The 21201-nt window shown below is 35.4% G+C and overlaps 1 protein-coding gene across 14 annotated transcripts; it reads left to right on the top strand.

Moving 5' to 3' along the window:
* The first annotated feature begins 533 nt into the window (after nucleotides 1-533).
* LOC137253718 (carboxypeptidase B) lies at nucleotides 534-19925 on the top strand. Of its 14 annotated transcripts, XM_067791118.1 has the most exons (9): nucleotides 534-559; nucleotides 768-863; nucleotides 4631-4866; nucleotides 12926-13132; nucleotides 13214-13322; nucleotides 18004-18315; nucleotides 18404-18514; nucleotides 19290-19444; nucleotides 19502-19925. In XM_067791118.1, exons 3-9 carry the CDS (start codon nucleotides 4781-4783, stop codon nucleotides 19791-19793), a joined length of 1272 nt encoding a protein of 423 aa, XP_067647219.1. In that variant the 5' UTR covers nucleotides 534-559; nucleotides 768-863; nucleotides 4631-4780; the 3' UTR covers nucleotides 19794-19925. The 14 variants fall into 14 exon arrangements, with proteins under 14 accessions (XP_067647219.1, XP_067647213.1, XP_067647214.1 ...); XM_067791112.1 differs by lacking the exon at nucleotides 534-559 and having other exon boundaries at nucleotides 796-912; XM_067791113.1 differs by lacking the exon at nucleotides 534-559 and having other exon boundaries at nucleotides 796-912; nucleotides 4607-4866.
* Nucleotides 19926-21201: the final 1276 nt, after the last annotated feature.

Below are 21201 nucleotides of genomic sequence, written 5' to 3'. Positions count from 1 at the left end.
AGGTATTCGAATGTCAAAGCCGTTTCGAAATAGAGTCTTTAAGCAAATATTTCAAGCTTCACGTGTCAAATGTCGTAGTAAATCTTGTAGCTTAAATAAATGAGTTAGAATAAAAATTACAAATATATGCAATATTAATAAATTCAATTATGCGGAAAACAATTTAAGTACACAAAACAATTGAATTACACAGCTTAATTTGTAACAGTATCACTGAGTTAATAATTATACATAAATATACAAACAACTGCTTAGCAAAAGCTTCGCTGGGCGACAGCAACTTTTCGAGTGCGCATGCGTGCCTATCATTTGAGCGGCTAAGCGGTTGAATGGTCCATTACTGAAATTAATAGTTTAATTAAATTAGAAAATAAAAATATAAAAATAATAATGAATTTTACCAATAGCAACCTTTTATACAAAAAACAAAATTCTCTTATGGTATAAATAATAAACCCTATAGCTGCTGACTTGCGGCACATTTGACCTTGACACTCACTTTTTCTTTAGACATTTGATATGTTGACTATAAAATGAAAAAAAAAGCAGCAACCATTATGTAAGTATAAGTAGCGGCCCATTATGAATAAATTTGAATTTGATTTTTGTTTTAATATGTTTTTGTTGTTGCATCGATACAAGAATTTCGAACGAAAATTAATTGAGTTGAGTTTCAACTTTAGCTTCATTAATTTAATTATATTATTCCAAACCATTTTTGGTTTTTGTAAATAATTTATTTCTATTTCTCATTGTGCCCGCTCTAGCTCGCTCGTCTTCTTCCTAAGCGAAGACGGAATGTTGGCATCAGTCTGCGGTATAATCGAAAACATTGCGGACGTGGTAGTTCTGAACAATACGCGGTAACATAAGATTTAACGGTTGTTTTTCATTATTTTGTTGGATATTTTGGTAGTATTATACAACTGTTAAGAGTTTTAAGCCATATTAAAGTGTGTTTATAAAAAATAATAATTTTTTAATGAATAAAAAATAAAAACTGCAAAATAAAGTTCATAAAAAGATACCATATATGTCCTTTGAATAGGAAATAAAAAAAGAAAACCAGTGAGTGTGTTAATTAATATAAGAAAGACATGAGTGATAAGACTTAAATTTCTTTTTTCGAAAGTTAAAATATCTCAAAATTATGCTAGTCAATATTTATAAACTTGTGTGATAGTGTTCGTGCCTTCGTGCGCCACGCAAATGGCCTAAGCGATTTTCATAAATTTTTTGTATTTTAAGGTCGCATTATTTAGAATGCAACGAGTCATCATTTCTGGTGTGAGTATTCACCCACTACAGCGAGTGACAGTAAACATGAGCCACTTTGTGAAATTTTCGGTATGTTATGGTGGTGAATGTGAAAGTGAGTGACTACAAGGCAAAGTGTCACGGCGTCATACAAAATCTGGCCCTTAACTTCGAAAAACCTAGGTCGCAGATGTGGTAGGTGATGGTTTGCACTACCCTGCAGATAAAATGAAAGACAACTGATGTTAGTCGGATGCAGAGCGGGACAGTTGAGATGCACACTTGTATCAAGGACTATGAGCAATATGCATTTAAATTAATCAACCAAAGGCAGCGTTTATCTCAGAACCATTTGCGCCTGAGGGGGGCTATTGCCCGTTCGTAGGACATAACAGTGTTGAAACTGATAGTTGAAAGCATCGCGTGGGGCAGCATGAGAACTAGGACCGGCTGTTATTGCGTCAGTTCGGAGCTAGGGCGATTCGCTTAAGAGTAGATATGCGCCGAAAGTCTATTGTAAGCTGCAGATGAGTTCGAGCAGACATCGTTGATGTGAAGAAATTTTGGGTCACGTTGTGGGTATGTGAATTTAAGCGGGCGGCCATTATGAGAACCAATCGCGTGTATTTGCATTACGGAAGCCAATTGCGCATGCTTTACTGTGGCGATAGATGTGCGGTTGATCTAATGCCGCTACATAAGGTAATTAAGCACGAGGCTAGACGAACGCTGGTGATCATAGATAAAAATGTCTTTGGCAGTAATACAGTCGCAGAATATTGAAAGATTAAGAGAAAAAATCTCACTCTCATATGGTACACCGATGGCTCAAAGACACCAAAGGGCATCGGAGCAGGGATCTACGCACAAGTAGGTCCATACCACTGGAAAAATTTTTGCACATTTTCAGGCGGAAGTTACTACCAGGAATCTCTGTACACAGACGAACCTGCAACGCAGATACTCGAATAATATAATTTAGAAAGATCTAAAAGAGCTCTCGTGTGCGTGAATAGGCTGAGGTGTTTACGGGTTGCGACCACGATAATTTTACCCTGACCCCCGGGTTACAAAAGGGTGAATGGCCAGAAAGGCATCGATCGAAAAGCCAATACGCCCTGAGTCCATTTCGGCGATAGGGTCATACACCATAATAGAAGAGCTCAGGAAGGAGTAGGAAAGTCTGAGAAAACAATACTGGACTGAAAACACAGAACTGCAGCAGCCAATTGAAGTTCAGCGTTTTATAGGTATCCTCATCAGTCACTGCATACTAAAAAGCCTCATGGATTGATACAGCATATTGCCTGGTGCATAAGGTTAGGTTAAGAGAGTTTGCCACACTTACACTCAGATACATTTTTGTCCATTGTAAGTACCGGGTGGGGGCACTACCGGCAACCAGATTACTTTCTAGTAGTCCTTGATGAACCACTTACTTTCTCTGATGAACTTAAATAGGAGCGAAAGATCTAGTTTCCCAACCTCTGCCAGATTGTAGAAAATCGTGCACCCAGATATGTATGATGTACATACTGGACAACGGCTGAGAAAGTGATGAATGGACTTCTCCTCCCCCTCATCATGACAGGTACTTTAGGGGGAACTCGTTGGTATACACCGTCTTCGGAGCATCGGCGCAATAGCGCAATGATGTATGATCTCACTCGTAGGTACTCACACCGCAGATTTGTTTAGCTTGAGAAGGATGCTTGGTTTTTTCATATCCAAACATCAGGAGAAAACCCAGTACGGTCTGGTAGCTTATGCTTATTCTGCGATATTAGGATGAGACTGCCGATCACATATTTCTCGAATGCACGGTACACAATGTTTATATCTTCACTATGCTGTTGATCAGCATCTTCTTATGCCGAGGTATAGCTAGAGATGTTGTTGGGCGAATGTGGCGATTGTTTTTAAGCAAGAGCGTAGAGTTTTACATAGGATGGTGTTTTTATATGGCAATCCCTGCATGGTAGAACAGGTATTATAGGCGCTTAATTTCTGGTAGTTAATTTTAAGATGGTTAACTTTTCCTTTCATCGAGAAAAATGCGCCAGCGAACGCTTTGAATTGGCTTGCGGTCACCTCTGCTCCCTTTATAATGTTTGAAAAGAACTCTGCAATTCTTGCATCTGTTGATACCAGTATTCATCTAAGCCTGAGCTTTAACCAGATATTTCTACGTTGACCGGGAGACTTCTTACGAGATCTAAAGACAGTACCCTTCAAAGTGGTCTACACTTTGTTCTAGTGCATTGATCGCCCTACGAGTTTGCTGTACTCAGTGTTTGTGAGCAATTTTCTTGCACACTGGGCAGGTACCAGTCTCAGGTATGCTCTTTAACAACTTGGCGTCTCGTCCGTTGTTTGCCGCCAATTTGTTATTTTTAACAAACTATAGGCCATTCTCTTTCCCATATATTCGATATCTTTGGATTTTGGTATTAGAGAAAAAGTACTCTCGCCGTCGTTTACCAGGCCACCATTATCATTACTGCATTAGTCTTGCCAGTTTTAAAACTTTACGTTATCTATGGCATGTTCCGAGGAGCATTTTCGGGCATCATACCTATCAGCCAGTATCGAAAGTACTTTGCACTCACGAAATTTGACATCACATTTACTTCCTTTAAGAAGGCGTCTCTCTTTCTTTTTCGTTAAAATGATGCCATACGCCGCACGTTTAGGCGCCCGTGTAACTTGTATACAGCGTTTTTATTTTTCGAGTCGGCGCAATATTCCTATCGTACCAGCTGTTTCGAACCTCCCGGGAACTTTATGATTTTCGCAGCAGTGGTGCGAAAAGCGAAATATGTTCCACTGCATGGTTAGATCGTTACGTCGAAGAATGGTGAGAGGAAAACAAGTAGCGATGGGACGAGAAACAAGAAATATAGAGTAAAGAATAGGGAGTGAGTTGAAGAATGGGTGGGGGAGTGGGGGGTTGATGTTAAGGCAGCCTAAGTATTCTTATAAAAGGAAATATACATCTCTTATGCAGTTTAATGTCGCAATTATTCATGAACTCAAATATAATATAAAAATATGAACAAATACTGCACAAATGAGGTAAAAAAATTAAAATGGAATTAAAATTTCTTACAACTTTTGCATACAAATGTGATATTTGCCAACAAACACATATACAAATGTAGTTCTCTGCATATTTCCCGCACAAGTGGCGCATGCGCACGAGATTCGCAATCTTATTTCATTGTAAGCATGATGATGTGCTTCCTCTTGAATGAGGCACACGTGTTGTGTAGACTGCGACAGTGAGAGTGCTAATTTGTACAATAAATGCAAAATAATAATTGCAAATGCTTTTTTCCCCTAACAATAGTAATTGCTTATTTATTTATTTAAGTTGTGTATAAAATAAAAAAACTACGATTATGAGAACTCAAAGTGCTGGTAAATAAATTCTAAAAATAAATCGCAAATAATTCAAAGTTCCTGCTTCAAGTGCCATAGAATTATAAGTACTGTCGTGCAAATAAATTGAAAAATAAACAAAATGTGGCAAAATGCATTAAACGTTGTAATGCTGGCATTGTTTGCAATATTGGCGGCGAGTGCTTCAAATTTAGATGGATATCACGGGTAAGTAGTGTTGGCTAGCAGATGAAAAAGCTATGATTATTATAAAAAGGCATTGAAATAGTTGTTAATGAAAGTTTTATAAGCTTTAATTAAATTACACTTAACTGTTATTTCACATTATTAAGCTTTTATTGCCCTTTCTAATTACGCTTTTCAGTTCTTCAATTGATACTATTTGCAATTTTTTTTGCCTGCCGACATGACCTTGACCGTATAATTAATACAAGCACGTCGATTTAAGTTCTTTTCTTCATTTATTTTACTATGAGTTATTATATTATCGAAAGTTTTTTATAATCAAATTATAGAAAACAAGTAAAGGTGTCTAAGTTCGGGTGTCACCGAACATTATATACTCAGCGTGAGCTTTAATTGTACATTTCATTTCAGATAAATTACTTTTCTACATAACACGTGGCACCGCCCGTTTAAAAAAAATTTCTCACCATTTCCCCTTACACTAAAACTTGATAAGTGAAATATCATTGGTTCAAAACAATTTTTTGCTAAGTTATATCTTATTATTCTAGTCTACGACTCTTTTAAATTTGTTTTATATCTAAGTTGCCGTGGTCTTTAACCGACCCCGTCCATTTTTTTTAGAATATTTTCTGCTATTGGGAAAATTTGTGTACCAAATTTTATTACAATCCGCTAATTTTTCTTCGACTTATGGCTCCCGAAATATAGAAAATTGCTTAGTCATAAAAGAGGCGGTGCAGCGCCCATTTTTTAAAATTTTAAGTTTTTCCTATTTAATGTTATAAATACACTTGGGAAATGAAATACCGTTGATATAAAGCACTTTGTTGCAAATATATAGCTTATTTTATTCGCCCACGACCCTTTTAAAAAACTTGTATATAAAAGCGGGCGTGGCTCTTAACTGATTTCGTAAATTTTTCTTCAACGCATTTCTTACAGTAAAGGCAACCTCTTTGCTGAATTTTGTTACGATAGGTTTAACGATTTTTGATTTAATAAGGAATGTAAGGCGCGATAACCTCCGAAGAGATCTAAGGCCGAGCTTCTCTTCCAATTTGCGTCGTGCTCCTCTTGATTTTCTTTACAAATTGGCCGGATGGGACCTACATGATTTTATGCCGACTCCGAACGGCATCTGCAAGGCAGATGAGTTTTCACTGAGAGCCTTTCAATGCAGAAATACACCCGGAGCGCTTGCCAAACACTGCCGAGGGTGACCCCGCTTAGAAAAATTTTCTTCTAATTGAAAAACCTTATTTCTAAAAATTTTGATGTGGCTTTGCCCGGGGTTTGAACCCAGGGCATCCGGTGTGGTAGGCGGAGCACGCTACCATCACACCATTTATGATTAATAATATTTGTAAAATTGATTTTATCCCAAGTGGACGGTGCCACGCCCATTTTAAATTTTTTTTTCAAATTTCAGTCCATACGTTAAACTTCAACACTCTAGGTGTATTATTTACTAAATAATAAGGTTTTTTGTGTTTTCCAAAATGTTATATATTGTGACGAATATTAGTGACACTAAGTGATATTCATATCACTATTCTGATGCTAAGTAAATGAAGCCATCACAACAATAAAGCAGGCAGTTACTTGTATCTACATAAATGAATCAATCATCATGCCTAGACATATATACGTACACGCAGCGGAGAAGAGACGCACAAACACATGCATATATCTTATCTGAGATGCTCCCAAAAGTAGGCAATTATCTGTAGAAGTGTCACTCACATATACACGCGGATATGAGAAGCCATACAAGTGCATCTGTAGTTATAATTTTATAGCAGTAACTAAGCAAATTCTGGAAACGCCTAGAAGTATGGAACGAGGAAATCGAAGAGTATAAAAAGCAGCAACAGTAGAGGCACGACAATCGGTTTGATTTAAGCAAGCTATCAGTTTCGAAGTATAAGTGTTATTGTGAAGTACTTGAATAAAGGCCAGTTTGCATTATTGAATAGTGGAGTTATTTATTCAACAGTTTAGTGATTCGAACGTTGTAGAAGGCTGCAAATAAGAGAAATTCCAGTAAATTCGTTACAATATATAAAAATTGGGCGTGGTTATCATCCGATTTCACTTATTTTCAATACCAATCTATTCTGGGTCCAGATAAGCTCGTGTACCAAATTTGGTGAAGATATCTCAATATTTACTCTAGTTATCGTGTTAACGGATAGACAGACGGACGGACGGACATGACTCAATAAAATTTTTTTTCGATACTGATGATTTTGATATATGGAAGTCTATATCTAGCTCGATTCCTTTATACCTGTACAACCAACCGTTACCCAGTCATATTTAATATACTCTGTGTGCAAAGCACTCTGCGTATAACAAGTAAGGAAGGTTAAGTTTGGGTGTAACCGAACATTACATACTCAGTTGAGAGCTATGGTGACAACATAAGGGAAAATAGCCATGTAGAAAATGAATCGAGGGAAACCCTGGAATGTGTTTGTATGACATGTGTATCAAATGAAAGGCATTAAAGAGTATTTTATGAGGGAGTGGGCCATAGTTCTATAGGTGGACGCCATTTAGGGATATCGCCATAAAGGTGGATCAGGTTGACTCTAGAATTCCATAGGTGGACGCCGTTTCGAGATATCTCCATAAAGGTGGACCAGGGGTGACCCTAGAATTTGTTTGTTCAATATGGGTATCAAAAGAAAGGTATTAATGAGGGTTTTAAAAGAGAGTGGTGGTAGTTGTATAGGTGGACGCCTTTTCGAGATATCGCCATAAAGGTGGACAGAGTTGACTCTAGAATGCGTTTGTACAATATGGGTATCAAATGAAAGGTGTTAATTAGTATTTTAAAAGGGAGTGGGTCTTAGTTCTATTGGTGGACACCGTTTCGAAATATCGCCATAAAGGTGGACCAGGGGTGATTCTAGAATGTGTTTGTACGATATGGGTATCAAATTAAAGGTATTAATGAGGGTTTTAAAAGGAGTGGTGGTAGTTGTATATGTGGTCACCTTTTCGAGATATCGCCACAAAGGTGGACCAGGGGTGACTCTAGACTTTGTTTGTACGACATGGGTATCAAATGAAAGGTGTTAATGAGTATTTTTAAAAGGGAGTGGGCCTTTGCTCTATAGGTGGTCGCCTTTTCGAGATATCGCCTTAAAGATGGACCAGGGGTGACTCTAGACTTTGTTTGTACGATCTGGGTATCAAATGAAAGGTGTTAATGAGTATTTTTTTATAAACAAGTGTCTGAGAATAGTCTGCCGTATCTTCTGGCCAAGAACAATAAGCAACGCCGATCTACTGTCACTCACGAACAACACCCCAATCTACACTGAAATTAAAAAACGTAAGTGGGGTTGGATCGGTCACACTCTCCGCAGAGAAGATGACAACGTTGCCAAAATGGCCTCCCAATGGAACCCACAGGGAAGCCGGCGCAGGGGGCGCCCTCGACAAACTTGGATGCGTACGATTCTCAATGAGAGCTCTTCCACCGCCACCTGGAATGAAATAAGACGTTTAGGGACTGATAGAAGTCGCTGGAGAGCGTTGGTCTCCGCACTATGCTCCGACTAGGAGCGATAAGTTGTGCTTCTGGATGGTTATGGTATTAGTTTTAACTTTTGCGAATGTCAACTAGATGTTCAATTCTATCTAGGAATACAACTAACTAATGAGTATTTTAAAAGGGCGTGGGGCTTACTTCTATAGGTGGACGCCTTTTCGAGATATCGCCATAAAGGTGGACCAGGGGTGACTCTAGAATGTGTTTGTACCATATTGGTATCAAATTAAAGGTAATAATGAGAGTTTTAAAAGGGAGTGGTGGTAGCTGTATATGTGAAGTCGTTGGATACCGCTAATTTATTTATATATGTAATACCTGCCAAGATAAAGTGAGTTCAGATAAGTACGTGAACTAAGTTCAGTAAAGATATGTCGATTTTTGCTCAAGTTATCGCGTTAACGGCCATGCGGAAGGACAGACGGACGACTGTGTATAAAAACTGGGCGTGGCTTCAACCGATTTCGCCCATTTTCACAGAAAGCAGTTATCGTCATAAAATCTATGCCCCTACCAAATTTCAAAAGGATTGGGAATTTTTTGTTCGACTTATGGCATTAAAAGTATCCTAGACAAACTAAATGAAAAATGGCGGATTTTGAAATTTTCTTTATTTTTTGTATTTTGTTGCACCATATCATTACTAGAGTTGAATGTTGACAAAATTTATTTATATACCGTAAAGATATTAAATTTTTTGTTTAAATTTTACTTTAAAAAATTTTTTTTTTTTTACGTGGGCGTGGTTCTTCTCCGATTTTGCTAATTTTTATTAAGCGTATATACAGTAATAGGAGTAACGTTCCTGCCAAATTTCATCATGATATCTTCAACGACTGCCAAATTACAGCTTGCAAACCTTTTAAATTACCTTTTTTTAAAAGTGGGCGGTGCCACGCCCGTTGTCCAAAATTTTACAAATTTTCTATTCTTCTTCATAAGTTCAACTCACCTACCAAGTTTCATCACCTTAGCTGTCTTTGGTAATGAATTATTGCACTTTTTCGGTTTTTCGAAATTTTCGATATCGAAAAAGTGGGCGTGGTTATAGTTCGATATCATTCATTTTAAATAGCGATGTGAGATAAGTGCTCAGGAACCTACATACCAAATTTCATCAAGATATCTCAAAATTTACTCAAGTTATCGTGTTAACGGACGGACGGACGGACGGACGGACATGGCTCAATCAAATTTTTTTTCGATCCTGATGATTTTGATATATGGAAGTCTATATCTATCTCGATCCCTATATACCTGTACAACCAACCGTTATCCAATCAAACTTAATATACTCTGTGAGCTCCGCTCAACTGAGTATAAAAATAGGCGCTAACTGCGTAGCTTATAACGAAAGACTTAAGACACGAGCTTGGTAATGAAATTTCAGTTGCATTTTTGGTTGTGCTAGTCTATATATGTATCACTTTTGTAATTTGTTTATATCCGTTTGGATGAATTGCGCATACTCAATCGGCTGCCACCCTATTGAGTTCAGCACAACAAAGATTACCCCCAAATATTGTTATTGCTATTTTTGTTTTAACCAGCAGGTGCTAGCTGTTGCTAGCAGAACTGCCTCGGAAACGAATTTATGTTGCCATTCAAGTGTTGGCTCTACGCATTTTAGTAGATTGTTACGACAAGCGATCCTATGTAAGATTATTTTAAACTTCGTTAGCTTCGGGGTATACTATTTCTAATACCTACTTTAATTGTTTTTCGCTTGAGCTTCCTGAAAAATATCCCTCGACCAAAGTTTTTAAGCGGAACCGAACATTTCTCTTAAGGACCTACAAATGCTAAAAATAGGGATAAGATAGACTCATGGGAAGGTTCTGTGAAGACATGGAATGCTCTAGAAAAACTGCTGGGTTGAAGATTGTCCTACCAATGGGACGAATATTCCAAGAACGGTAGTGTTGTACTAGTGCTCACTGACTACCACACATAAGGTTCTTGGTAAAAGTCTGAGGCAAAGCACATAAAAAATACAGAAACTAGTTTTCTTCAATCAGAAAGAAGTTTTTCTGAGCGGAGCAGCCTCTCGGTAGTCGTTTGGCGCACACTTCGAGAAATAAAAAACTTCATAATGCAAATTCATCCGCCTTTCATCTGCTATTCGGAGTCGGCATAGAAGAAGTAGATCCTGTCGCGCCGAACTGGAAGTTTTGGCTACCCAATCACCGATTTGATGAACGGGATGCCATCAGTGCATTGCGTTCATCTACTTGAATAATCAGGTGGCTATTAGGGCGCTCAGCTCCCATAAAATGCCGTCAAGTGTACTCCGCGAATATCTCAATATCCTTGCGATCGCATCGAGCCAATTTCGATGAAAATCATTTGGCTGCCAACGATGGGTGCATTATCTATTGCAAACCGGTGTCGAACGCCACTTGGGACTTAGACATCGCTGGCTATTTGCAGTGTGTAGTTTGCAAAAAATATTGGCTTAGGGTCAGCTAAGTAACTGCTGGGCTGGATTAACCTCTAGCCAAGTGAAGAGACACTTCTGGTGGGATGTTGATGGGAAGTGGTCGTTTGCACGAACAATGACGAGGTGGTCCAGATATCTCGGTATGGATGTAATTTATGCATCCCTTGTGGAAATTTTGATGGTCTAAATGTTTTCAAGTCGGCTGTATCCACTTAGTTGGGCCACCGGATCCAACCTAACTGCGTGATGAATTGTTATCGAAGGGATATTAAAAGGAAAATACTTAAACTCGGGTTGTCTCCCTATAGCGCCCAAACATTAGCGTCAAAGCGAAGCAAAACCGTTTAAAGTTCAAGAACGCGGCGAACTACTTTAAACTAGTTGCTGCTGATAGGCATCTTACAGGACAAGCCATGCCCAAAGGGCATATATATAAGAAGAGTACAACGATGAGTTCCTGCAACACGTAAAACGTCGATTGGTATTTTGACATGTCTCGATTGTTCTACTATATGAATTAAATCAATATCTCTAACTATATCATTTCATCAAAGATTTTTATTTTTTTTTATTTTAAATATTGCATTTTTAAGGGTCTGTGCCACTTTTAAAGCTTTATATTTTTTTTTATCGTGAAATGACCGCAAATTACAATATTCGAATGAGTTTCACGACCCGCACGCCTTCAATTGAAAATTATTTCTGAATAATCGAAATTGTTAGTTAATGTTACCCAGCAAACATAAATAAAACAGTCAGGGTCCTTCACATATAAGCAAAGGGTCGAGGTCTGAACGTACTCGAAAACATGGAAATCTAAAAACATTCGACAGTATAATAATAAACAAACAGATACACATAATTTCTGACACAATATTTGAGCCTTTAAAACTGGTTGACAAGAAACAAAATAATCACACAGGTACAAGAGACAAGCACACAACAAGAAAATAAATACAAAAAAATAAACGCACTGAAGCAACAAACCTACAAAGAAGGTCAAACGACTAGAATTACTGAATTTTACCTGCCTCAGTCAGCCATACGAATCGATCAGCAAAAACCACTATCGGTTCTGAATGAACACACAGCACATATGTACACACAAACATCCATTTTGACAATACCTGCTCATGTACCTACGAACTATAAATACAAGACAAACGACAACAACAGATCAGAACGAAAATCGATACTGAAGATGGCACAGCACAGAAACCGGTTTGCTACGAAGACAAATTTGTCATCACCCTGTCGGAAAATCAAAAAAACAAAATGAGTTAGGGGGTAGCATAATTTTGCAATGCAATAAACCCTGCTCCAAAGTATATGTAAAAGGTGGATCTACCTAAAACCGATTTCTCACTTTGGTACTGAAACAGGGACATGTTGAAAGCATATTAGATTGATCCATTCAAAGGTTATGTGTATGTAATACAAAAATCTATGTGTTCAATTTATTGAAGTTATCATGATGATGATGGTGTTAATGATAACAAATATCTCACTGCAGTCTTTAAAATGTTTCCCATTGAACGTTTTAACCATAGACAAAAACAGTCAATTTAAAATTAGTTGCCAGACAATAAACTTAAAATATATATTCATGTGTCATTGAATTTGCATTTGCGTGATTCAATATACAAAAGTCCACATTGTAATCGCCGACTACCGGTAGATATTCTATTCATGTTTTATTTGGTTTCAATCATTGCTGCGTATTATATTGATATTGAATTAATAATAATCAAGTTGGTCCGCTTTTGATGAGGAAAATACAAATTTATGAAAACATGTCATGCTACTGTTAAAGCAGCATTTTTTATTGTTTATTGTTTCATCTATTCCTTCATTTGTTAATGAACTTTTTCACGCATTTTTGATGTGTGAATTACAGTATTATTTTCAGCAACTTGTTTCTGCGTAGGTGTATGATTATCTTTCTTATATAGAAGATTCTTTAGTCAGTTTCATATATATGGCAGCTAAGTTAAGCATTGCGACTTTTTATATGATGTTATAAATTCTTAAAAACATTTTTCAATTATAAACTTTTTTTAAATTATTTTTTCAAGCTACAACAAATATACAGTATTCCATGATAATGAAGATGCCTTCAAATATCTTGTGAAACTACAAACCGACTACGCTGAACTCGACTTTTGGCTACTTACGCGAAATATGTCCATTGTGGCAGTGGCACCGACGCTGCAGGGTGCATTTGAGGCGCGCTTAAATCAATTGAATGCACGATTTGTGGCTAATGCATTAATGGAGGAAATGTGAGTAAAAAAAGAAGTAAAAACATCTAAATTCAACTAAAATACAAACAAATTTATTAAAAATATAAAATTTTATTCCAGGTCATCTTACAATGAAACCTTGACGAATTGTTTGAACTCAGAGTGTGAGCTGAATCGTCCGCGACGTCAGGCGCGTGGTTTTTTCTCACACTTTCCACGTTACTCAGAGGTATGAAGAAACGAAGTACCATGTCGTTATTATTCTATTCGTAATTTTATTGTATAATTAATTATGTACAGTATTTATATTTTGGAACATCTACAGAAAATAATCATAAATATTTGTCATTAATAATAATTCCAAAATTAAGAGTAACCAAATAATCCAAATTAATCAGGAACATACGAAAATAATCAAATAACTAAAATAATTGAAATCATTTAATGATTACTAATCTTCAAATTATAAAGAATAAGCCGACAACTCAAATTAATGGGGCACATAACATTGTTTTTAATTATATAAATACTTTTAACTTAATGATTATTTTCAATTGTTTGCAATCAATCATATTATAATTTTAAATTTTTCAAATATGTTAAATTAAAAATTTTTTGGACTTTATAATTTTTCAGTATGATCAAGAAATCTAAACAAAAATCAATAATAATTAATAACAATCATTTAGCTATATTACTAAGAAATAAAAAATTATTAAGCACTGCTACAACAACAACCACAAAGTAATTAAGAAAAATTATTTAAATTTAATTCAATTTGAAATAACTCATTCAACTAAATACATTTAAAAACCCTCGACTTATCAAGAATTATAGATAGTAGTCATTTAACACAAAAAATTGTGACGCAAAGAGCTAATTACATAATTACAAAAATAATGAAAACAATTAAAGCTATCCAATAATAATAATATAATTATATTAATGAGCTACATATATGAACACATAAAAAATTTTTCAATTATGTTGAGATTAAAAATAATTGAACGAACAAATCAGAAACCATTAATTAATTGGATTTATCAACTACATAACTAGAAAATTACAAAATAATTCATTAAATTGTTTTAATCAACTACATAACTGGAAAATTTGAAAATAATTGCTAAGATGCAAAATTAATCATTCAATTAGTTTGGTCGACTCCATAACTATACAATTTAAAAATAATTGAAAAATTCTAAAAAAGAATAATTAAGTTATATAAATCAGATACATCGCTAAAAACATGAAAATCATTGAAACTAATCAAAAATAATCAGTTTATCTTATAGATTGAGGGGAAGATTAAAAAAAATTGGAAAATTTCAAAAATAATTAATCATTTCCATAACTAAAAATTCGTTAATCGTTGGGAAACATCAAAAATTATCAATTCAGTCGACGAATCACTACACAATAGGAAAACCTAAAAACTATTGGAAAGAATGATAAGTAATCATAGAAAGCTTGAAGGCAATTAAAAAACAGTAATCTTCCACGAAATGTAAATCAAATAAATAACTGAAAGGTTGAAGAGAATTGAAACTAATCAAAAACAACCAATCAATCATATTATCATAACCAAAAAAATTTAAAATCATTGAAAAATTTTAAAAATTATCAATCAATTTACAAACATTATGAATTAATTTCATAAATCAATTACACAACTATACATTTTTTTAAACCATTATATATAATCACTCAATTATGTTAATCAATTACAACGCTAAACTAAAATTTTAATTTATTGAAAAACAAGTAAGGAAGGCTAAGTTCGGGTGTAACCGAACATTACATACTCAGCTGAAAGCTTTGGAGACAAAATAAGGGAAAATCACCATTTAGCAAAATGAACCTAGGGTAACCCTGGAATGTGTTTGTATGACATGTGTATCAAATGAAAGGTGTTAATGATTATTTAAAACGTAGTGGGCCTTAGTTCTATAGGTGGACGCCTTTTCGAGATATCGCAATAAGGGTGGACCAGGGGTGACTCTAGAATGTGTTTGTACGATATGGGTATCAAATTAAAAGTATTAATGAGGGTTTTAAAAGGCAATATCCCTTAGTTGTATATGTGAAGGCGTTTTCGAGATATCGACCAAAATGTGGACCAGGGTGACCCAGAACATCTTCTGTAGGGTACCGCTAATTTATTTATATATGTCATACCACGAACAGTATTCCTGCCAAGATTCCAAGTGCTTTTGATTTCGCCCTGCAGAACTTTTTCATTTTCTTCTACTTAATATGGTAGGTGTCACACCCATTTTACAAAGTTTCTTCTAAAGTTATATTTTGCGTCAGCAAATCAATCCAATTACCATGTTTCATCTCTTTTTTCATATTTGGTACAGAATTATGGAATTTTTTTCATTTTTCGTAATTTTCGATATCGGAAAAGTGGGCGTGGCCATAGTCGGATTTCGGCCATATTTTATACCAAGATAAAGTGGCTTCAGATAAATACGTGAACTAAGTTTAGTTAAGATATATCGACTTTTGCTCAAGTTATCGTGTTAACGGCCGAGCGGAAGGACAGACGGTCGACTGTGTATAAAAACTGGGCGTGGCTTCAACCGATTTTGTCTATTTTCACAGAAAATAGTTACCGTCATAGAACCTATGCGCCTACCAAATTTCACAAGGATTGGTAACGACGAATTAAATGAGAAAGGGCGGAGTTACGCCCATTTTGAAATTTTCTTTTATCTTTGTATTTTGTTGCACCATATCATTACTGGAGTCGAATGTTGACATAATTTACTTTTATGCTGTAAAGATATTAAATTTTTTGTTAAAATTTGAGTTTAAAAAAAAATTTTCATTTTGCACACATATAGTAATAGGAGTAACGTGCCTACCAAATTTCATCATGATATATTTAACGAATGCCAAATTACAGCTTGCAAAACTTTTAAATTACCTTCTTTTAAAAGTGGGCGGTCCAAAATTTTTCTAATTTTCTATTTTGCGTCATAAGGTCAACGCATCGACCAAGTTTCATCGTTGTATCCGTATTTGGTAATGAATTATCGCACTTTTTCGGTTTTTCGAAATTTTCGATATCGAAAAAGTGGGCGTGGTTGTAGTCCGATTTCGTTCATTTTAAATAGCGATCTGAGATGAGCGCCCAAGAAAAAAATATAATCATTTAGTTATGCTTATCAACTACCAAAATAAAAGTTTGAAAATCATTGGAACTAATTAAAAAAAAACTAGTTCTATTAATCAACTGCATAGCTAGAAATCCTGAAACAAGAGATAGTTAATTAATTAGATTAACCAACTACATAACTAAATAATTTAAAGTCATTGAAACTAGTAAAAGGCAATCAATAAACGCTCTTTTTACGGCAACATCGGTTTTTTATTATCTAGATAATTTGTAGATACGACATCAGGGGAATTTTGTTTACCCAACAAACATTTAAAAGATATTTCTCCAACGGAACAAATATCTAGTTCCGGAGGTGATATCCGACATCATTATCTAGTTATTCTTAAACCAGATAGTTTTCGAATTGGTATGCAACTTCATTATCCAATCACTATCCAACCTTTGAGAAATTTTGTAAAATTTCTCCAGTTGGAGAGATTTTGAGAAATGTACAGTTCTCAAATGAATATTCAACACGTTTCTCCAGTTGATATCCTACATTGGATATCGAGTTGGGGTGAAGTTAAAATAAAAAACCTCCAAGGTGGTACTACCAAATCAACAGCTATTTATTGTGAGAAATAAACACCTGAAAATAAATTATATATATTTTATTTTATTTTCGTAAAAATACTGTAGTATTGGGATCTTACACTAGAGTCCAGTTAAAGAACCACAAGCAGCGAACTATCATTTTTTCAACTTAAGTAATAGCATTTTCGCTTTATAAAAAAAATCCCTCTTTGCTGAGTACGTTGATCGTTGATTGTTGAGTTGAGCAACTGTTTCGAAACAACTCCTGAGATTTTATAAGTGTGCTATTGGGTATATGCTTGTTGGGTATATTCGACGCCATTTCGAATGAACGCAAATCAACGATAGGTTAACTAGAGTTTAACAATGCCAGATCGGCCGCATGAGCTCAGCTTAAACTTCAGTTAAAATGGACTGAAAAACTGCAGAATAAATTCAAGCGTACTTTAACTGACAAACTGAGTTGAACTTGTACTGAAAAACCGGGCCTTAATAAACTACATAACTAAAATCTCATATAGCTATAACTAAAATTGTCAAAATAACTCTTCAATTATATTCTTATTTGACATATAACTAAAAAACTCTAAAAGAAATATTGAAAATAATCAAATGGTTATAATTACTTTTAGGTCTGTGCCTTTATAAGTTTAATGGAGTATGTTGACTAATCAATCGTTCAATTAATTAATTCCCTCATTAACCAAAATTGAATATGACTAGCTCAGATGCTGTTTTGTAAAACTAGCTACAAATTATAAAACAAAAATATTTATTTAGAACATAAAGTTGACTGTGAATAGGTAAAGTATGGAAGGTGAGAGAAATCTGATTAATCACTTTTTTAAAGTTCTGAATAATCAAATTTTGCTTTTAATTAATCAATTATTTTGGTTTTTTTAAATATAAATAAACAAATAACTGAGTACTTTAAAATGCGATTAATCAACATTTTAAGTAATCATCTAGTTGATACCTGAAATCAATAGGTCGATAACTGTAACTAATCATGCAAATAAATGAAATGATTTACTAGTTATTTAAAGAAGTTTTTAAAATTAATAATTAATCAGTAAAAATGATTCTGCAATCACATGCAATCATAACACTGAGATAAAAATTAATCAATAAGTAATCATTATTATTTGTAATAATAATTTTAGCAAAATTATTACAACTTATTTCTTGCTTTTTATTTTCGTTCAAATAGATTTTAAATTACATGAGCGCTTTAGCTGCTCGCCATCCAAAAAATTGTCGCTATGAATCATTGGGGCGCACGTTTGAGGGTCGCCATATTGCAGCGCTCTCCATCTCATTGAATAGTCGCGGACAAGCTCGTCGTGTTGCCTACATACAAGCAGCAGCACATGGACGTGAATGGATTACGCCACTAACGGTGCTATATTTGGCAAACGAGCTACTAAATAATTTGCGCGCTTTTAGGCGAGTTCTAGAAGATGTCGAGATTTATTTGGTACCACTAGTTAATTCGGATGGTTATGAATACTCCTTCACGACTGTGAGTAATGAAATTATATTAATCGCATTCTTTATAAAATTGACTTGCAATACTAAAATAAAGCAATTTTTCCAAATAAATTTCGCAGGATCGTTTTTGGCGCAAGAATCGTCATCGTTATGCTGGTCGTACCTGCGCTGGCGTGGATATCAATCGTAATTTCCCGAATAACTGGAATTACAATGGTGCAAGTCAGAATGTAAGTAATGGACCTGCAAAGACACCTCCCTATCTTTGATATTAGACTGCAAAGCTTGCCTTGACGGGTAAGTGGTCGTGCCACCAAGATGAACAATTCAATATCTTATGTTAATAAAGCGGATGATAGATAGGGAGAACGGAGTCGCGCCACCGCGATGCGTCAGACTTATCATACTACCCCCTTATCATACTAATCTTTAGAAATCCTGCAGCTAAATTCCGGGAACATGTAGAGAACAAACTGGGACAATCAAAAGACTTAGCCTCTATAGAAGTACTGCAGGAATCAAATATCTTCCAATACCGAAGAGGATTATGACTACGTATAACAGACTTTCTAAGAAGATTCAGAGTAAAGCCGCCATAGTGAAGCATGGAGCTGGGTCTTCTTGGAATACAGGTAAAAGAGATGTTTAAGCTGGCAAAGGTCGCTGACAGCGAGGAGTGTAGGGACGAGTATCCTCAAGCGGGTAATTCACATGGCAAAGAGAATCTGATAGGAAAATTTCTGTACACACACCACCTTCTCCAGCGTGGTTGAAGAAAGTCCCAGCTAGGGGAGAGATATAGCTGCAAATAAATAAAGATATAGAGAAATGGTCACGTAGTACCAGACGATGGCGCAGAATAGCCAGCAGATAGCACTAACAGAGCGGTTAGTGTCCGATTTGGATACTGCCACCACTATCCCCACATAATATATTTTGAATTTCGTTTCTCAAATTTTTTATACCAATCTTTTAATACCATAATTTTTTCAAATTAATATTTAGCTTTGCTCCGAGGTTTACTCCGGCACTGGTCCCATATCTGAATCGGAAACTGCTGCCATAGCGCGTTATTTGGAATATAATCGTCATCGTGTGAAACTTAGCTTGGATGTGCACTCATTTGGAAAGTTCCTATTCTATCCATTCGGCTATTCGAGGTTTATAACTTACATAAGAACTTAATAAATCTCTTGAAAAAAATTCTTTCTGTTTAGAAACGTCGCTGCACCCACACGCAATCTCTTACACTCGGTTGCGCAACGTGCTGCCAATCAAATTGCAAAATATCGTGGCACCCAGTATACAATTGGCACTTCGGCTGGCATTCTATATGAGGCTTCGGGTGGCTTAGATGATTATGCTTATGGAAATTTGGGTATACCTATGTCCTTTACAGTGGAGTTGCCCGGCGAAAATTTCCATGTGGCGCGTTCAGATATTATTCATATATGTAAAGAGACATTTGCTGGTTTTATCGAATTTATTCGTCATGTTAGTTTGTATTAGTATTAAGTACAAATACGTTAGTTTTGTGTTGTTGTAATGCAATTCTTTTTTGTTTGTGTTAACTATATGTTTAAGTAGATATTTTTGTACAATTTAATTTAAATACAATAAACGAAGTGATTTTATATGAAATATGATGGGTTACTAATGAAAGTATATTTTGCACCTGATTGATATCAGATTTCGGGAGAATGAGGCCTAAAAATTTTCTAAAAAATCTGAACGATAATTTTTGGAATGGTTTTCCATGTTAAAAAAAGCTGAGTTTAAATATTTTTTTTTACCATGGCTTGCGCTTAAAAACTAGTTCCATGGCCCCAATTAGCCCCTCCTCTTTCGTTTTTTATTGAGCTCGTACCTAGTCGAACAGGTGAATGACGCTAAATGAGTGCAGAAATTATTTTAAACGAAAACAACACACTACACAAACCAATTCATTACCCGAATCTACGAAAGGCAGTTGATTAACTGCTCACACTATTACACTACTCTCCTCTGTAGCTCTGAATATGCATACGTACTTTGCAATGTTGTGCTTAGTGTAAACAATTTTTAAACTAAATTTCTAAATATTTTAGAATGGATGGGCTATTTTTTATTTTAAGTAGATATTCGAATCTGCATATATATAGTGGGTCAATAAAAAGGAGTACATGCGCCGTTAAGGGAAAATCTGTTAGAGAAAGGTTAAGTTAAACTGGCCAGCCAATAAAGACCTCACATAGACTGAATGTGTTCATAGTGTTACCGGAATTCGTTGACAACCAGACGAAAGAACCCCAATCAGGTGCAAGAACTTATATTATAGAATAACTCCGTCCTTTTGAAATATACTAAAAGCTTTCTAGGACCTAGTTTAATTGCAGCCGCGAGATCTGGCTACTCTGCCGCCCCTTATAGCTGGAGCTTTGCCCTGGCGAGTGCAGGCCACGAACACAGAACATGCTTCTTCATACAGCTAGCACATCCTACACCTGCTGTTTCTAATGCGGCTAACTTATAAGCATATGACGCCATAAGGTAGTGCCCAGTTAGTATGCCCATCGTGGGCCTTAAGTCTTCTCTCTCCAGAGATATTTTATTTTATTTATTTATTTATTATTACGGTCTTTAAGACCTAGTTTAGGTTAAAATAAGAGATTAAACATAAATACTCATGTCACATTTAGTGACGTACAATATAAAAAAAATTTTTGTTTGAACTTACTAATATTTTCACAGTCTTTCAAATCAGAAGGTAACTCATTATACATTTTATACCCTAAGTATTCAAGAGATCTTTTGGCGAACTCAGTTCTTATTCTAGGCAGTCTTATATTATTGCAATTTCTTGTTCCATAATTGTGGATTTCATGATTATAATGTATTTTACTACTCAGGTAATTCGGTAACATTCCTAACCTAAGTT

The sequence above is a fragment of the Eurosta solidaginis genome, chromosome 5 (genome assembly GCF_040869045.1).
Source record: "Eurosta solidaginis isolate ZX-2024a chromosome 5, ASM4086904v1, whole genome shotgun sequence".
Taxonomy (NCBI): domain Eukaryota; kingdom Metazoa; phylum Arthropoda; class Insecta; order Diptera; family Tephritidae; genus Eurosta; species Eurosta solidaginis.
The sequence above is the reverse complement of the archived record's forward strand: the minus strand, read 5'-3'. Positions and strand labels throughout refer to the sequence as shown.